We start from the raw sequence: 20,189 nt of genomic DNA, 5'->3' as shown, positions 1-20,189 counted from the left end.
CGCTCAGGATAGACCTTATAATCTTAGTCTATTTGAAATGAAAATGAATTTATTTTGAAAGAAAAACTGACACATTCATACAAATAAGTTAATGAGAACAAAATATAAGCTTAATCTAATACTTAACTTACATAATACTAACGTTACTAACTTAACGTGGCAATGGTCTTCCAAAACTGGAGTCCACTCAGTTATAGTTTTTTTTTTAGAATATTTATTTAAAATACAATATAGTTATAGCTTACAATATAATAACACACATACAATATTTATACATTATGAGCACAACACTGATTTTCAGTGACCCCATTGTGTGAAGTTTGGAGCTGAACTGACATATTTTAAAAGCAAAATATAATTAAATGTGGCACTAAAATAAATATTATAGAAAAATAGATTTACAAAAAGATGTTACTAAAAATAAACAATGAGAATAACAAAAATAATAAAAAACGTGTGTGTGTAAATAGATAAGGAATAAAAAAAGAATAATAATAAATACGAGTAGCTGTATTATATAATACTATGAAATTTAAACAGTGCTCACCAAGGCAAGAGATGTAGGGACGTATTGGTCATTAATATGTATTTTTTTCTAAAATTCGAGACTATATAAACCCCGTAGCGGCGGTGGTCAATTATTCCAGCACTTGGTGGCATTGTACTTGAAACTTTCCCTGAAAGTCGCAGTGTGATGCTTGGGAGGATAGAGCCTCATTTGCTCATAACAGTTCATAGCACATAGAGATATGCTTGCACTTTTGTCTTTATAATTCCAAAAATCATACAAGCGAAGTGTAGCCGTCTGGGCCTTTACAATATTGGCTTCTCTAAGATACGCACTCACATGAGATCTGTGTGGAATATTCCAGTAAAACCAGGTGCAGGCATTTTGCACTCGCTGTATAGTACTTTTAGTGCGGGCTCGTAGTCTAGGACCATACGTAGTGTCATCATAATTAAATTTAGAGAGTACCAAAGCATCAAACAACCTGACACGTAGATTTGTATTTAAATCTTTCCTAATGCGATAGAGTACTTTTAAACGATAAAAACAGTTCGCAACAGTAGAGTTTATATGTTTCATAAATCTAAAATTCTCTTCAAATATTATTCCTAGATTACGAACCTCATGAACTCGCTCAATAACTTAATTATTAATAACTATTTTAGGATTAAGACGTTAAATTTTTTCAACGACTAGGGTTTCCCAGTATCATAAATATAGTCTTAGATGGATTAAGAACCAGTGAATTATTTACCGACCAAGTATAGATTTGGCTGGTATCTGATTTAATAAATATTTCTGCTTCTGACATCTCGTTTGGCTTGAAAGTTAAGTAAAATTGAATATCATCTGCATATATTTGATATTTGCAACAATTAATATTTTTAACTACATCGGCACTGTACAAGATAAATAATAGCGGTCCTAATATTGATACCTGAGATACTCCGCGCTCAAGAGCATTACAATCAGAGAAAGACCTACCTCCATCTTCCTGTGTAATGACTACAGTTTGGGTTCGATTACTTTGGTAACTGTGGAACCATTTTATTGCTTTCGGACTCAATCCATAGTAACTTTGTTTGGAGAGCAGCAGACTCGAATTTATGGTATCAAATGCGCGCGAGTAATGAAGTCTTTCCGTCATCTTGTGCAGTAAGAATTTTGTCCACTACGTCCATTAACGCTGTATTTGTCCCTCGGTGTTTTGTAAACCCTGACTGGTAATCCGGTAATATGCCATTGTACTCCAGAAAGCTCATAAGCTGCTTATGCACAATCTTTTCAATTACTTTTGATAAACAAGGAAGTATGCTGACAGGACGAAGTTCTTTAAAGTGTTTTGGATTGTCGTTTTTTGGTATGGGACGCACTAGAGCATGATGCCATAAGTCTGGAAACTTACTTGACGACAAGGATGTATTTATGATATGAGTAAGTACAGTAAGAGTTTTTTCTGTAGTCAGCTTAAGCATATCCAAAGAAATATCATCAATTCCCACGACTTGCGATTTCAACTCATTCAAAGTCTGAAATACTGTATGTTACTAGTTTAAAACTAGTTTAAAATCGAAAACAGAGTCACTATGGTGATGGAACTCATAATATGTCAGAGTAGACAGAGGAATCTCAGCACTGCCTGGAATGTTAAGGAAGCTATTATTAATTTCATTAGGATTTGCAAGGTGAGATGGTAATGTGTATTCTTTTTTCGTAGTTATATGAGTATTCTGTTAATATGCTTCCACAATACTTGAGGTTTATTTATATTGGAGTTTATAAAATATGCGTGTTTCTCTCTTTGTATTGCGGACTTAACATAGTTTTATATTTCTTTATAAAATTGCTTATGAGTTTCAAGATTACTTTTGCGTGCCCTTACTTGGGCTTCATCACGACACTGCATCATCTTCCTAATATTGTATGTAATCCAAGGGTATGTATTACATTTGATTTTAACATATTTCTTTGGTGCATAAAAATCGAATAAAGATAATAGTATCGATGTTAATGAGACTACAATTTCATTAACATTTTTTAATATCAATAATTTCTCCCACTGGACGTTACTTAATGATTGCTTAAAATTTTTATTTTATTTATTTCACACACATAGCAACTATCATTACAGGTATTGCCTAATGCTACAGTTACAAACAAACAAGAATAACAAACACAGCAAACAACAATCAAATCAAACTAAAACTAATCATACAATCAAACTACATTACAAATAATATATCACACCAGAAATAGAAAAAACTTAAACATACTACTATTTACCATACATATAACAATACCCTTGTAACACTCCACGTACACTCAAAAATGTCCACTTTGTTGTGGAGTTCATTTATATGGCGAAGGGCTCTAGTTAAAGGCGACTTTGCCAACACATTTGTTCTCGCCATCGGAATGGATAGTAGTGGCGGATGGAGGCGTCTCCACACGTACCGGTCCGGCACACGACTCAAGCAGCACAGAACTCCCGGGTTGTGCTCCTTCCCGCGCAACATCTTCACCACATACGCTGCTAGAAAAAAATCCCTACGGACGCTCAACTCAGTATACCCAACCATACCCAGCACAAACAGTGTCGGATACATAAGTGGGTAAAATGGGTATACTCCATATAACTTGAAGTATAGGTGCCTAACGAATTTGTTTTGGACACGCTCTAACATCAACCTGTACTTGTCCTCATAAGGGCCCCATATCGCCGAGTTGTACTCCAGACGACTCCTTACAAGTGCATTATAAAGGACCTTTACGGTTGTGATATTAGTGAACTCTTTAGAGTGTCTCAAAACAAACCCTAAATTTCTATAGGCCTTTTTGCAGGTTTTAATTATATGCTCTCTAAACATCAAGTCCGATGTAAACAAGACACCCAGATCCTGTATCTGCTTCACGCGCTGCACTGTATCCGTGCCTATCTTGTAGTTATACAATATAGGTTTACTGGCTCGGGTAAAACTTAAGACACAACACTTAGCAGGATTGAAGTTCAATTTATTCTCCCTGCTCCAGTCTATCAATTTTGAGATGTCGTCTTGTAGGTGGTCGCAATCCGATTTTTCTCTTATTTGGAGCATTAACTTTACGTGATCTGCAAAAAGGAGACATTTGCTGTGCCTTAGGACCTTCGGCAGATCATTCATCGTTATGATAAATTCAAGAGGTCCAAGGTTACTGCCTTGACTTACTCCAGATCTCGTAAAGTAGGGCTCCGATTCGTATCCATTAAAGTCTACATACTGCTTTCTGTCTCTCATGTAAGAAGCCCAGAACTGTAATGTTTTTGGCGAGCAACCTACATCCGCTAATTTCCTCAGCAATACGTCATTGTCAACAGTGTCAAATGCTTTTCGGAAATCTAGGTAAACCACATCTACCTGTATTCCAGAGTCCATTGCTGGGACCAAATATGTCATCAGATTTAGAAGATTAGTGGCAGTGCTTCGGGCTGGACGAAACCCGTGTTGGGAGTCGCAAAATTGCGCTGACACTTGGGCGTACAGCTTGCGATGTATGATGAATGACTCGAACACTTTTGTTGGCGTTGATAGGACTGCCACCGGTCTATACCCACTGACATCTGGTCCCGCTTTACCCTTCGGGACTGGAATAACTCTCGTGGTTTTAATAATTCAGGGAATGTACTATATTTCACGCATGTGTTAAAAATGTATTGAAGAGGCTCAGCTAGTACCCTACTACAATCCTTAAACAAGAATGCTGGTATGCCATCCGGGCCTGCGGAACGCTTTGGTTTGAGGCGCACCAGAGCTTCACTCACTGCCGCCACAGTAAGCTCTTCTAAGTGGACGCGCGCGCTGCTAGCCCCGTAGTAAACCGCCGATCCTGCGTCCAAAAGTGGCTTTTCGCAACTGTAAACACTTTCGAAGAACTGAGCAAATTGCAAATCATTCAATGCATAGCTACTCAGACTTTCAACATGATCCAATGTAACAGATGATACGGGAACATGTGTGCATATTAAATCTATAAGTGTTTCTGTTTGAGAAGTGAAATGTTTAAGTTTTTTGTAATTAATAAGATTCGAATTAAAAAATTAATAGTTAAAAATTAAAAAGTTAATATTAAAATCCCCAAGTAAGACAATGTTTTCACACCAGACAAACGCGCCCATTGACTCTGTAACAGTATCAAAAATGTATCGACATCCACCCAAGGAGGACGATACGTGATGCCTACAACCAAAACTCTGCCACGGATAAAAAGTTAAAGTCACACCTGTTCAACGCTTGGTGTAATTGGGTGTGATAAGACACGTACAGATAGGCCTTGTCTCATGTAGAATCCAACGCCACCGCGTCGAGAGCGCACTCTGGTTGGGCGCGGAATATGTCGTAGTTTGTATTCAGGGACAATGGGTGCGCGACCCTCTTGTCCCTGGTGCAGCCACGTCTCTCTTATAGCCATCTAATCAACAGTATGACGTTGCATTGCTGCTACAAATTCGTCATGTCTGATTCCAAATGAACCGGGATTTAGCAGACCAATTTTAAGGAGTGGTAGTGCCATGTTGGATCCTCACGGACACAACCGAATTGGGCCGGCACGCCCGGAGAAATACCACTCCCCCACTCGAAACCGGCGTGAAATAGCGGCTATGCCGCTGTGTTTCGTTTGGTGAGTGGGGTATCCGGAGACCTACACCCCCCCTCCCAAAAACAAATGGCAGCACGGATTAAAAATAGACTACTCCAGGACGGTACCAGGCTATGCAGCCCTGGAGAATCCGTCCCTGGGCGTCCACAATTAGGGCCTGTACCTAATAGTGGTTGCCCAGGCTGCCCCGCGTATTCTGGAGGGGGCAAATCTGCGCTGACTCGGGGCAAGCAGAGCAGGAGGCTCAAACCACCCTCCTCCACACTCACTGTGGACTTTTGCAACATCAGGGGGCTTCGCCCTGCTCTTTTTAACCGAGACACAGATATCCTCCCTGGCTGATTCATCTTACCTTTCATACCCGGGGTATAATTTAGAACACTCCTTTATACCACGGGCTGGTGTGCGTTTACGTCAGGGAGGATGTCTGTTCTCGACGCCTGAGCTTTCCTGAAGGACAGGACCTATCCATCATCTGGCTGCGTGTAGACTGCGATGACCATCCGCGAATCTACGCATGCCTGTATAGGTCCCATAGCGGTAAAGCAGAGACTGACCGGCTTCTCGAACATATCCAAATGGCTACAGATTCCGTGTTGGAGCAGATCCCCACTGCAGAGATCGTGTTTCTTGGCGATTTTAACGCCCACCACACCGACTGGCTAGGCTCACGTACTACCGATCATGCAGGGAGATCTGTCCACGACTTCGCCTTAGCATATGGTCTGACGCAACTGGTTATTGCGCCAACGCGATTCCCAGATGTGCAAGATCATACACCTTCACTGTTGGACCTTCTGTTGACCTCACATCCGGGCGGCTACCTAGTTTCCGTTGACCCTCCTTTGGGATTGTCGGACCACTGCCTGATCCAGAGCACCGTGCCGATCACGCGCCTAACACGGCCCCGATTCTTAGGCTGTCGCCGCGTGTGGCACTATAGGTCAGCATAGCATAGTGGGACAAGATGCGGTGCTTTATTGCATCCTACCCGTGGAGGCAGATCTGTTTTTCGCTGGGAGATCCAGATGCCGCTGCTGACGCTGTTGCTGATGTGGTACTGCAAGGTATGGTACTCTTCATCCATCCTCCTCTGTGCCCATCGGTGGCAGGTCCCAACCATGGTTTGACCGCTCCTGCAAAATGGCCTCTCGCCGAAAGAAAGAGTGCTATCAGGTTTGGGTCAATGCGGTGGTATCTAAGGATGTGAATTCCAGCGAACTAAAAAACACTTCAATCATGCCTCCAGGTCCTTCAAAAGAGTTATTGCTGACGCGAAGACAAAGCACATTGGCAGAATTGGCGAGAGACTTGCACGCCTTCCCTCGGGAACTCGTGCGTTCTGGTCGCTCGCCAAGGCTCTCCAAGGAAACTTCTGCCAGCCAGCCATTCCGCCACTGCACAGGGATGATGACTCGCTGGCCCATGACGCGAAAGAGAAAGCTGATCTCCTGGGTTCTCTTTTCGCGTCCAACTCCTACTTGGATGACCAAGGTGCACCACCACCGCATATTCCGCGGTGCGAGTCATACATGCCGGAGGTAAAAATCCGGCATGGCGCCGTGCTTAAGGCGCTTCTCACCTTGGACATTCACAAATCGAGCGGGCCCGATGGCATTCCCCCGATAGTGCTGCGGACATGTGCTTCGGAACTGGAGCCGGTCCTAACCCGTCTTTTCAGGCTCTCCTACACATCAGGCGTAGTCCCAAAATTATGGAAGGCGGCTTTAGTGCACCCGATCCCTAAGAAAGGTGTACGCTCAGATCCGTCCAACTATCGCCCCATTGCCATTACCTCCATTTTCTCCAAAGTAATGGAGTCTATCATCAACCGCCAGCTCTTGGGATACCTAGAGGGGCTTCAGCTGATCAGCGACTGCCAGTACGGTTTCCGTCAGGGTCGCTCAGCTGGTGATCTTCTTGCATACCTCACCCATAAATGGGCGTAAGCTGTTGAGTCGAAGGGAGAGGCGTTGGCGGTGTGTTTGGACATAGCGAAGGCCTTCGATCGGGTGTGGCATAAAGCGCTTATAGCGAAACTGCCATCCTATGGGCTTCCCGAGAAGTTGTGCAAATGGGTCACTAGCATTTTGGCTGATCGGAGCATCAAGGTTGTTATTAACGGTGCATGCTCCAACTTAAAACCCATAAACGCTGGTGTCCCGCAAGGCTGCGTGCTATCCCCTACGCTGTTTCTTCTGCATATCAATGATATGCTGCAAATCAGCAATATTCATTGTTATGCAGACGACAGCACAGGGTATGCTTCCTACACCGGCCGTGCCAACATGTCCCGGGATAGCGTCGCCGAGAATCGGAACAAACTTGTGTCTGAAATCGAGACTATGCTTTGCAGTCTCGGAATGGGGCCGACAAAATTTAGTCCAATTCAACCCCAAGAAGACACAAGTTTGTGCGTTCACCACTAAAAAGTCTCCCTTTGTCGTATCCCCTCGATTCGAGAACACTCCTTTAACTGCCACAGCCTGTATTGGCTTACTCGGCGTCGATATATCGAGCGACGTTCAGTTCTGTGGTCACTTGGAAGAGAAGGCCAAACTGGCCTCAAAAAGGCTTGCTGTACTCAGTAAGGCGAGACAGTACTTCCCTAAAAGCCACCGCCTGCAACTTTATAAGGCGCAAATTCGGCCTCACATGGAGTACTGTTCTCACCTCTGGGCGGGTGCTCCCCAGTACCAGCTTCTTCCATTTGACCGCATAAAACGAAGAGCGACTCGAATCATCGACGCTCAAGTCATCTCCGATCGGCTTGATTCTTTAGCATTGCGTAGAGATGTGGGTTCTCTCTGCATCTTCTACCGCATTTATCACGAGGAGTGCTCAGAGGAGCTGTTCGGGTTGATTCCAGCGGCCGAATTCCACCACCGGACATTACGTGCAAAGTACCATCCACATCACGTAGACGTCTGGCAATCCACAATCGCGCGTTTTGTCCGAAATTTCTTGCCTCTCACAGCCACTTTGTGGAATCAACTACCGGCAGCGGTCTTCCCGTACAGACTTTTTTTTTATGATTGAACATAGTAATAATAATTATGTTTTTTAGTTTTATAATATTTATATAATAATCTTAAATAATAATAATTTAAAACCAAATCATTTAACCATTATTACTTGTTAGCGTATATTTTTTTTCCTCTTAAACTAATATTTACTTTGTGAAAATTATTAAAGCATGTGGTAGATACCTGTAATTGTTTGTTACATTAAACACATTATATTTAGTCTATATTATAAATATATAACGCAAGCATTTGTTTACATTGATGTAAACAAATGTTGGTATTTCTAAATAAATAAATAAATAGTGATATTTTGAAATAATATATATGTGACCAAGTGAAACAACGTTTATATGTGTAAGAGAATAAAATAAATAAAAATTTGTTAATATAATATCTAGATAATTATTCATTTTATATAACCATAATTGTTTTAAAATATTTATACATACATATAACAAAATAACATCACAACCACTTTTAAAATTCAAAGTAGTTGTAATACAACTGCAAAACCATGCCACACAGATTCTCTATATAATAATAACAAATTAAAGTTACAATAAACTTAACTAAAATATAGTACATAAAGTTCCAGACAATATTATAATTATTGCCGTTATCATTCAGACTCAGCGTTAATAGGAAAGAGAGAAGTGCTTTAGAATAATAATTATTATTTGCTGTGATTAATGTTTTTGTAGCCCTCGAAATTCCAATATAATGTGATCGACAACTGTTTATAATAGAGAAAACAATATAATTTAAATTATGTAATAAAAATAAATTACTTTTATAGAGTACTAAACTTACTCTTTGCCTAAAACCTTACTGATGTCCTGTTCAGAACGAATAACATGAACAGAGGATTTCTGATTTCGCCGGGCATATATTATCCCATCCCGGGTCCCACACAAAGCGCCAATTTCTCTGTCGTGCAAGTTCCTCTCTCGCCAGGTAAAACAATTTAAGATTTACGCGAGTCAGGTGCGGTTCTCCCCCTAAGCCCATTCCCGTGGTATCCACTCCACGCCGGACGAGCACCGCGTGCAGGAACTCATCGCGCAGGTATCGGCATGTCAGTCGCACCACGACGGAGCGCGGCTGTCGGGTTGCTTCGGAGCCGGATCCCCGGGATTCCACAGCAATGATGCGTGCACCGAGCCTTTATGCATTCACTATATCACGTTCCTCGAGACTAAACCCTATCTTTTGAGCGAGTGTAAGTGACAACGTGTAAATGATTCTCCCCATTATTATCCTGGAGACCTGAGATCTCGACATCGTTCAGCAACTTACCTTGTTCCGAGTCATTTAGTTGTTTTTTTAAGCTGTCAATAGTCTCGTTGACCTCTGAACATTGTTTCAGCTGATCCTGGTCAGCACAAAATTTTGTCTCAAGTCGGTTTATTCGTTCCTCGATACTGTTTATTCTATTGGTAAGTTTTTTCCACAGCTGACGTATATTTAGACATTTCGAGTCGAAAAATTGAAATCTCAGACCGCAAATGCTTCAATTCCTCCGCGAGTGAATGTGGATCGCCTGACCTGGGACTACTGGTGTCCTCTGGCTGGGAGCTAGGAGTATTCACCTCACTGCAAGCTTCCTTAGTTTTAATGCTCATGTTACAATCCTTGCAACTCCACTTGTTATTATTTCGAGCATCCGGATAACATGTCTTATGGAATAGCACTGAACATTTTTTACACTTTACCATCTGACCCTCTGCGAAAAACCTTCCACAGTTGTTGCACTTTGACAATTATATATTTTTTTTAATTTGCTATGGGTGTACTAGATGGCAATAGTAGCACAAAGATGCTTAAATTTTTTTTATTGAATGAGGATTGCAATGTGGTTAAGCAGAAAAAAAAATCCACTGGTTGTAGAACTATTTCGGGTTTTTATGTAATAAATAGACTATTACACACTGGTGTAATATGTCCTAGGTAAAATTATATTACACTAATATTTCCACTTTTTATGTCCGGGGTTACACTTTTTTCACTAATTTACGAATAAAATTGCGCGGCAACTAATGACAGCAGCTCCAAACGTCAGACTATTTATTTAAATGTCTTATACACTCAATCTTTTATGAAATGACGAAAGACTGTTAAAAAGTTGTGTGCCCTCGGAAATAAACTCATAATTATAATAACAAATTAATAATTTGTTCTAGTCGTGGGTATCATCAATAAGCTGGCCCGTCTCGTGCTGCGTTTAAATATGTTATATATTTAGTTTGGATGAATAAGATTGACTTTGTTTTACGTACTGAAGATAATAAAAGAAGTCGTTGTAACGATTAATTGTAAGTAGACTTGGCTGTTACCGGATTTAAAGACATTAAGATTCCATTGCGCTGGATAGATAGTGTGTGTAATATAATATAGTGTGTGTGTCATTGATGTAAGTTCTGAAATTTAAATGACCATGTAATCCTAATTAGCGATTTCGTTGATATAAGTTGGGGTAAGCAGCGGCCCTAGGATAGATCCTTGGGGCACACCGAAAGTTACTGAAAGGGATTCAAACTATTGTGTTCGCCAATTTTTATTGATTCTTTTGTATTCTTGATTAAAAAATTGTGAGTGGCATCACAATTGCGCTCGTCACTCTTAAACATAAGTATCTGGTATTCCATTAAGTAATTAATTTGTAAGAATGTCTGTTTCTTAATAAATAAATATAATAAAATTATATTATGAGTTGGAGTAAGTTGTTTATTACCTTCGAGACGCAGACAAGAGGAGAGCCACCGTCTTCTGCGCAGGTGTCACCAGCCTCCCCCCCAGCGCACATCAGTGACTCGTGCAGCCGGAAGTATTTACCAAAGTATTCGTTCTGTAAGGCCGTCTCGCAGTCCTCTTTGCTCACGAGAGGCAAACTTATCTGCAACACGATAATATTGTGTTGTAAAAGTGATGGGTTCCACAAGAACGATGATGTGAAGAAAATTTAAAGGGAACACGTATCTACTAATGGATTTATTTAGTTGTTACACTCAATCAATCGGTCAATCATCTCTTCGGAACACTCCCCGTGATAGATGCTGTAGAAGACACACAATGAAGCTACGTCTCTACGTCATCCCAGGTAATCAAGCCTTTCGTAGAGCAATGGAACCCCATAGTTGAATCAGCTCTGCGTTGCACGCGGTTAAAGGCTGGGTCAGACCGGATGCGTATGCGTGACTACGACGTAACAACGTCGTAGTCACCCGCGTAGTTACGGCGTAACCCAATGTCACACCGGGTTACGCATACGTCTACGCTTACGCTTACGCAATCGAGCTGAGAACGCAACGCAGGCCCCGTGCCCGGCTGCAGCAGCCATATTACTGTTTTTGACGCTGTTGTGCACGATGTCTCACGAAGATTGGGTATATGGACCTAGTAGTTCATCTGACGAGGAAGAAGCAATATTACTAGTATTGTGGCAGAATACTTCTGCGTGTGCAAAAAGAAAATGGGTCCATGATATAAATGAAAGAAGAGAAACACATAGTGAATATCATACCTTTGCCGTGAACTTGAATCGTATGAGGATCGCTTTTACTTGTATTTCCACATGTCAAGAAGTTCAATAGTTCAGACAGAAATACTACAGTGGCCAGACCTGCGCTTTGTAGAGCGCTAGAATGTGAACCGGCTTGAAGATTAATTGCCGTGCTCTATTTATGATGCCCAGCTTCTTTGAAGCCAATTTTGCTTTGCAATCCAGGTGACCTCGGAATTGTCAATCGCTCGAGATTTCAAGACCACGTATTCCGATACTAGACGAAAGGAAGGTATTGTCGGAGAGCGGTGATACAATGTGTTTTTTTTAGTAAACGCGCAAAATTAAGTCTTCTAGGGTTAAATGAGACACCTCGATTGAAACACTGGGAGATAGCACACAGCCTTGGGGCACTCCAGCGTTCACGGGCTTCGGGTTTGAGCAAAAGGCGTCGAAAACGACCTGTATGCTGTGCCCAGTGCTAGTGTTAGTTCAATACGTAGGTATTAGAAAAACATTTGCATTTTTTGACATAAATTATAATTTGACAGTTTACATAAGATGCAACAAACAGTCATCATTGCGCCTACTGAGTATATATACATCATACAAGTACAAACTTAAAATTGTACATTTAAGTTTCTAAATTCTTAGTTAAGCATTAATTTCTCGTTACGTTAAATAACTAGCTAAAATAACTTTTGTTTTATTTAAAATTATATATTTAGCGTGACGTTACCAAATGCCCCAACGGAAGACCAAACCACAAAGATGCTGAGTTGGGATCATTTTTGTAACGTATATGTAGTATTAATGTTCCACATTTTGTTTGATTATTGTTTGTATCCTTCATAAGTTTTTTTAAAGTTATTTGTATATTTATGTGTACTATACGTTTCAAAATAAACATTTTATATTTTATTTCATTTCAGTGACGAAGCTGAAGGTTCACTCTGTATGTGTATAAACTCTCAGGAAGCCCGAATGGTGGAAGTTTTGAGAGCAGCGCCTTGTGCCATACACGATCAATCCTATAATACTTTCAACAATCAACAATCTATCATACCTTCGCTATATCCAGGCTTACTGCCAGGCCTTCTCCCTTTCTTTCGATAGCCGCTTCCCATCTATGTTAGGTTTACCAGAAGATCACCCGCCGACCTACCATGGCGGAAGCCGTACGCGTAAGCGGTCGTTGATCAACTGGTGACCCTCTAGGTATACCAACAGCTGGCGGTTAATTATGCTCTCTATGATTTCTGAGAGCAGGGAGGTAATTGCTTTAGGCCCGTAGTTTGCTAGGTCAGAACTATATCTCTTTTTTTTGGATCTTTTGAATATGAGTGTCGGAATAAGGTGGCGGCACACGTTCTAAGCACGATGGAATAAATGCCATCCCAGCCGCTCGACTTCTTTACGCCCAACGAAAACAGAGCTCGCTGAACAGTCTTTTATCTGAACTGTTATACTTCAGGCATAGAGCTTTGAAACCGCCTGATGGTTGGTTGGATTGGTCAAGAGTCGAGTTGGAGGCAAAAAGAGCGCACAAAAAAAGGCTTTCCCATTGCCGTATGGGCCAGGGTATCATTCTTGATGTGCAGCTGAAACAGGGATAGCTGGTTGAAGTTATCAAGAGCAGATTTCGACAGAGACCAGAACTTGCGTGTTCCAGTCGGGTAACTGGAAAGATGCTTGCCGATTTTGACTACGTGCTTCGATTTCGCAAGGATGATTTCCTGCTTAAAAATCTGGAGCACGGTTATATTTCCTCTTTAGAACTTTGCAGTTTGGATCATTTGAGCCCAGCGCCGCAGCCCAAGTTCGATACGCCTGATTTTTGCAGTCAGATGCTGCTTTAACTGACGCATCGAACCAAGGCTGTGATCTGCCGTCGGAACTATAGAGCTTGGTATAAAAATATCCATGCCCTGATGTCTCACATCGGCTTCTGCAAATGTGCAGACACTAGGATCATCCCAAGGGAAACAAACCTTGCCCCAAGGGTAGGATGCTAAAAAGGAACGCATCCTATCCCAATCTGCTGACTTGTAGTGAAAAAATTCGCCCTGCGTAGTCTGTGGTACGTGACCCAAGCCATTCGGCATTGTGCACGTTGAAATCACCCAAGACTACAATTTCAGCGGAGGGGATCTGTGCAAGTACGTCCTCAATTGCCGCTTGAACGCAGCCCATGAGATGATCCGTTTCTGCGTTACCACTATGGGACCTGTAGACCGCATAGATGCGGACGCGGTCCTCAAAATCTACACGGAGCCAGAGAGTGCACAGGTCCCTACCCTCAAAATTGCCGAAACGGCGACAGGAGATGTCCTCCCTAAGGAACAAACAATACGGCATATATAAAGATTTATGCGTAGGTTTACGTTTGCCGTTCCAATTAATACTAAATCACTACTTACTTGCTTGTGGTCTGTAAGACTCTTGTGAAGCGACCTACTCTACGCGTCTGTGTCATTTGTTATACCTTTTTAAATATATTTCTATGAGTAAACAATTTATTTTATATGTGTGATAGTTAAAAAAAAAACTACCTTCTTTAGTATAACAGCTCTCTGATCTTTTTCTTTGGATCGTTTTTGGTTATATTTCCCCCAGCCCATGGAGAAGCATCTAGTTCCTGGATCCGGGAGAACCTTCCCCAGACATGCCACGCCCACGTTTGGTGCCAGCTGGAACGGTGACTCGAGGAACAGCAGTGCCACGTCGTTGTACAATGACGCTGGAACATGCAATAGATGAAGTGTCTCTACACGGCCACAATACCGTGATATAGCAATCGTTGTGGCTGTTATTAAAGCATTACCTAGGCGTAGACACGATGTTTGGCAGTAATTTAGTAATGCTAATCAATGTGACATAGGGCGGTTAACAATAGCTCTAGCGGCAGTATTCGTGTGACCACAACACTTCTCGAAGAAAATATAAGCGATTATTAATGCCATAATTGTGCAGTAAGGGCGGTCGACGGTAAGGCGTGACCATAGTGTTAGAGGGGCTGCAAGTGATCTAAGCCAAGACGCCAAGGCGCTCCCGTAAGAGGTGTTTTGACAACAGACCAGATGACCGCAGGAGGGATGAAAGGGGAGAGAGAAGTCTTCAGGATATGATAAATCTCCTGAAAGTTTCTGATCCTGACGACGTGCCATCTTTCATGGCAAGGAACTTGAACAAGTTATCACCCGTCACCTTCGACAATGTCGACGTCACCAGGTTGCTGAAGGACATCACAATCCTCAAGGCAGGCCTGGCACAAGTGGTGTTGAAATTAGAGGCATCTCAGAAGACCATCAGGGACACGACGTGGGGCATGCATTGCTTCGCCAGCTAGTTTTGAATCAGCGAAATTTAACTCGAAACCGGCCGCTGTCCCCTCATGTGTAAGCGGTAATGTACTTGCCGCCCGTCCCTCTCCTCCTCCCCTCTCGGAGGTGTCGCCTGCTGTCGTTACGTCAACACCTCGACGTGACTATGCTGCTGACATCCGCCAGCTACCCAGAAAATGGAAGCGGGCACGCCCGCAACGAACCCGCTTGTAGAACTGTGTCGAAGGGTCTGACTTACAAGGATGGCTTCATTCAGGTGGAGCGGAAGAAGAAGAGGCCTCCTAGTCATAATTAATATGGCACAGCACCTAAGGTCAGAACCAGCTCCTGCGTCCCGTAGTCCCAGCGACGTATATCTACGTCTCTCGCTGTCACTATACCACCAAGGCCTCCGACATTGTTCAGTGCTTGGTGGACACGACAAGGTTCCGGTTGGGGATCTAAAAGTTGGTGATGCGTCACGCAGTAGACTTTAACTCTTTTGGTGTTCGCGTCCCGACAGAATATATATCGACCTTCCTGGACGTGAAGCTGTGGCCAAAGGGGGTCGTGTTCCGCAAGTATCGCGGACGTCACCGACCGCCGGAAGTGATCGGACCCGCGCCTCACATTATTATTATTATTATTATTATTATTATTATTATTATTATTATTATTATTATTATTATTATTATTATTATTATTATTATTATTATTATTATTATTATTATTATTATTATTATTATTATTATTATTATTATTATTATTATTATTATTATTATTATTATTATTATTATTATTATTATTATTATTATTATTATTATTATTATTATTATTATTATTATTATTATTATTATTATTATTATTATTATTATTATTATTATTATTATTATTATTATTATTATTATTATTATTATTATTATTATTATTATTATTATTATTATTATTATTATTATTATTATTATTATTATTATTATTATTATTATTATTATTATTATTATTATTATTATTATTATTATTATTATTATTATTATTATTATTATTATTATTATTATTATTATTATTATTATTATTATTATTATTATTATTATTATTATTATTATTATTATTATTATTATTATTATTATTATTATTATTATTATTATTATTATTATTATTATTATTATTATTATTATTATTATTATTATTATTATTATTATTATTATTATTATTATTATTATTATTATTATTATTATTATTATTATTATTATTATTATTATTATTATTATTATTATTATTATTATTATTATTATTATTATTATTATTATTATTATTATTATTATTATTATTATTATTATTATTATTATTATTATTATTATTATTATTATTATTATTATTATTATTATTATTATTATTATTATTATTATTATTATTATTATTATTATTATTATTATTATTATTATTATTATTATTATTATTATTATTATTATTATTATTATTATTATTATTATTATTATTATTATTATTATTATTATTATTATTGTTATTATTATTATTATTATTATTATTATTATTATTATTATTATTATTATTATTATTATTATTATTATTATTATTATTATTATTATTATTATTATTATTATTATTATTATTATTATTATTATTATTATTATTATTATTATTATTATTATTATTATTATTATTATTATTATTATTATTATTATTATTATTATTATTATTATTATTATTATTATTATTATTATTATTATTATTATTATTATTATTATTATTATTATTATTATTATTATTATTATTATTATTATTATTATTATTATTATTATTATTATTATTATTATTATTATTATTATTATTATTATTATTATTATTATTATTATTATTATTATTATTATTATTATTATTATTATTATTATTATTATTATTATTATTATTATTATTATTATTATTGATTATTATTATTATTATTATTATTATTATTATAATTTTTCTCAGCCTTTGGGATAACCCCTGTGGTGGAAAGGACTATTGGAATTACGTATACTTTTTTTTTGGTTCCAGATTCTAGCCACTTCATCCTTCAGTTCAGTATATTTGTTGATTTTTTCAGAAATTGTTTTTTGTAAGTTATGAGTGTTTGGAACAGCAATGTCTATCAGGTAGGTTATTTCATTTAATTTATCTTTGAGCGTTATATCTGGTCTATTGTAGTGAATGGTTCTGTCTGTAAGTATCGCGCGATCAAAATAAAGTTTATATGTATCGTTTTCTAAAACTGTTTGTGGTTTATATTTGTAATAAGGTGTGTTTGTGTTTTGTATGAGTTTGTGTTTGAGTGCTAACTTTTGGTGAATGATATTGACTACTTGGTTAAGTCTATGCGTGTAATCTGTTTGTGTGAGTGTTGTACATCCTCCGGTAATATGTTGGATGGTTTCTGGTTGAACGTGGCATTTGCGGCATTTATCGTTTGATATTGAGGGGTCTTTGATTATGAATTTTCTGTAGTTTTTGGTGTTGACAACTTGGTATAAATCCTTCGGTTTCTGGGAATAGGTTTCCTATTTTAAGCCATTTGTTTGAGGCGGCGGTGTTTTTGTGGGATTGTTCTAGGTCGTGAGGATGGCGGCCATGTAACACTTTTCGCTTCCAGCTGTCAAGTTTTTGTATTTGGGGATCGTTTCTTCGAGTGTTTTGAGAGCTTATGTCTTCGTGTAAATTAAGTGGAGTAAAGTTAATATCATTTTTAACAATGGCTTTATGAATTTCGCTGGTCTGTGATTTTAAGTGAAAAAAATCTTTTAAATTGCCGACTTGTTTTTGACAGAGATGATTCAAATCAATGAGGCCCCTTCCTCCATATTCTCTTTTGATAGTAAGTCTTTCTATTGCAGATTTTGGGTGTAGATTATTGTGCTTAGTTAGTGTGGTGCGAATCGTCCGCTCTATTTGTTCTATGTCTGTTTTTGTCCATTTTATGATACCAAATGAGTATGTTAGAATTGGGATAGCATATGTATTTAGGGACTTAATAAGGTGTTTGCTTGTTAATTGAGTTTTACAAAGAGCATTAATTCGTTTTTTAAATTCTATTGTTAAAGTGTTTTTGATTTCTGTGTGATCTAATCCTCTAAGTTGTTTATATCCTAAGTATTTATATAGTTCGGTTTGTTCCATGGCTCTAATTATATCGATATCATTAACTGCATAATCGCCCGGCCGTATCTTGCCTCGTTTTATGTGAAGTGTTCTACATTTATCCAAACCAAATTCCATATTAATATCTTTGCTAAATTGTGCTGTAGTATCTATTAATTTTTTCATTTCCATTTCTGTTTTTCCATATAACTTAATATCATCCATATATATGAGATGAGAGACTATTGTTTCTTGTATATCGTGTTTGAGGCGATATCCTGCACGACAATCACGCAGCAAATGTGACAGGGGGTTTAAGGCGAGGCAAAACCACAGAGGACTCAAGGAATCGCCTTGATAGATACCCTTTCTAATGGCTATTTCTCTAGTTGTGATGGTGTTTTGATTTGTATTCAAATAAAGTGTGGTTTTCCATCTAGACATAATATCGTGTAAAAAGTTTATTATTTTTGGGTTTATTTTATATATTTGTAATATTTTAATCAACCAAGAATGTGGGATACTATCGAATGCTTTCTTATAGTCTATATATGTGCAATGTAGGTTTCTATTTTTTGAAGTCGCATGTTTGTGAATAGAGAGTAGCATCAATTATTAACTGTTCCTTACATCCCATGTGGCCTCGCCTGCATCCTTTTTGTTCTTCCGCTATTATATTATAATGTTCAACATGTTTATTGATTTTTGTTGTTATGCCTGATGTTAATATTTTATATATAGTTGGTAGGCATGTGATTGGTCTATATTGTGAAGGGAGTGGAGATATCTGTAATTTTGGAAGCATATAGGTTATTCCAGTAGCAATGAAATCTGGAATTTTCTGTTTACCAATAATGATATCTGTAATATTTTTGGCCATGATTTTATGTAAAGAAAATAATTTTTTATACCAAAAGTTATGAATTTTGTCTATCCCTGGTGATTTCCAGTTATGCAATCTGGCTGTAATGTTATTTATGTCTGTCTCAGTTATTTCTGTGAAATCCATTTCTTCAATTGCATTCCATTTATTTTCTTCTTCTATAATCCAATCAGCTTTATCATTGTGATGTACTTGTTGTTCCCAGATGCCTGACCAAAACGTTTCCAGTTGTTCTTGTGTGGGCACATTAGGATTGTTTACTGTATCTGTTTTTAGTTTGTGTAAGTTTCTGTAGAAATTCTTTTCGTTAGTGCTAAACATTGTGTTATCATTTTTCCTTTCCTGTGCCTTTTTGTATCTTTTAAGTCTATGAACTTTGAGTGCTAATTTTTGTTTTAAAGTGTCTAAAAATTCTTCCGGTTTAATGTTGCTATTTTCATGTTTAGTGTGTGTGTTTCCTGTTTTAAATATTGCTTTAACATGCTTAATGATTTTACGGGATCTATTGTTATTGATGTACTGGGTGAGTCGCCCACAGTCTGCTCTGAGTTTTTCTATGTCGTTTTCTAACCTTATTTGCCATGGTGGTTTATTACAGTCTTTGGGCCTTGTGCTTCTAATATATTCTGTGACCTTATAGTTAAGTTCTTCAGAGATAACTAAGGCTACGCAATACACTATCATATGTATGTATGTCAGTTAGTTTTGTGTCGTCGGAAATAAATCGGGACAGGATATCGCTACTAGTAAACATATATACTTCAACTAGTAAACATATTGACTAGTTGAAATAGGTGAGAATTGTATCTAAGTTTAGGCAATTTTGGACGGACTAGTGGGTCCATTCCTGAATATTGTGTTAGTGCTGTTTTGAATTTATAACAAATTTCTTATATTTCAGTGTTCGTACCTGGGTTATGGTCTAATACCGTATCAATGTCGTTTTCCATCATTATAGTAACAAATTCAGTCTGTGTAGACATATTATGTGATGTCTGAGTGATATATGAGAATGTTTGTAATGATTGAGTATTATGTGTGAATGTATTTAATGATTGATTGTGCTATGTGTTTGGTATTGTTTGAGTGGAAGAACATGGAATTACATCGTTTGTTGGTTCACTAATGTTAATATGGAATTGATTTTCATTTTCTATTTCTAGTTGTGACTTTATTTCTTCTT

At 38.1% G+C, this 20,189-nt stretch overlaps 1 protein-coding gene across 1 annotated transcript in view; it reads right to left on the bottom strand.

Moving 5' to 3' along the window:
- LOC126973246 (phenoloxidase-activating factor 2-like) overlaps nt 1-20,189 on the bottom strand; it is a 40,339-nt gene that overhangs the window by 314 nt on the left and 19,836 nt on the right. The window contains exons 8-9 of the mRNA XM_050820448.1: nt 14,221-14,408; nt 10,901-11,062 (exon numbers count right to left, since the gene is read on the bottom strand). Coding sequence (XP_050676405.1) covers nt 10,901-11,062; nt 14,221-14,408 — 350 coding nt within the window. The remainder of the gene's footprint in view (nt 1-10,900; nt 11,063-14,220; nt 14,409-20,189) is intronic.

This window comes from Leptidea sinapis, chromosome 29 (assembly GCF_905404315.1).
Source record: "Leptidea sinapis chromosome 29, ilLepSina1.1, whole genome shotgun sequence".
NCBI lineage: Eukaryota > Metazoa > Arthropoda > Insecta > Lepidoptera > Pieridae > Leptidea > Leptidea sinapis.
The sequence above is the reverse complement of the archived record's forward strand: the minus strand, read 5'-3'. Positions and strand labels throughout refer to the sequence as shown.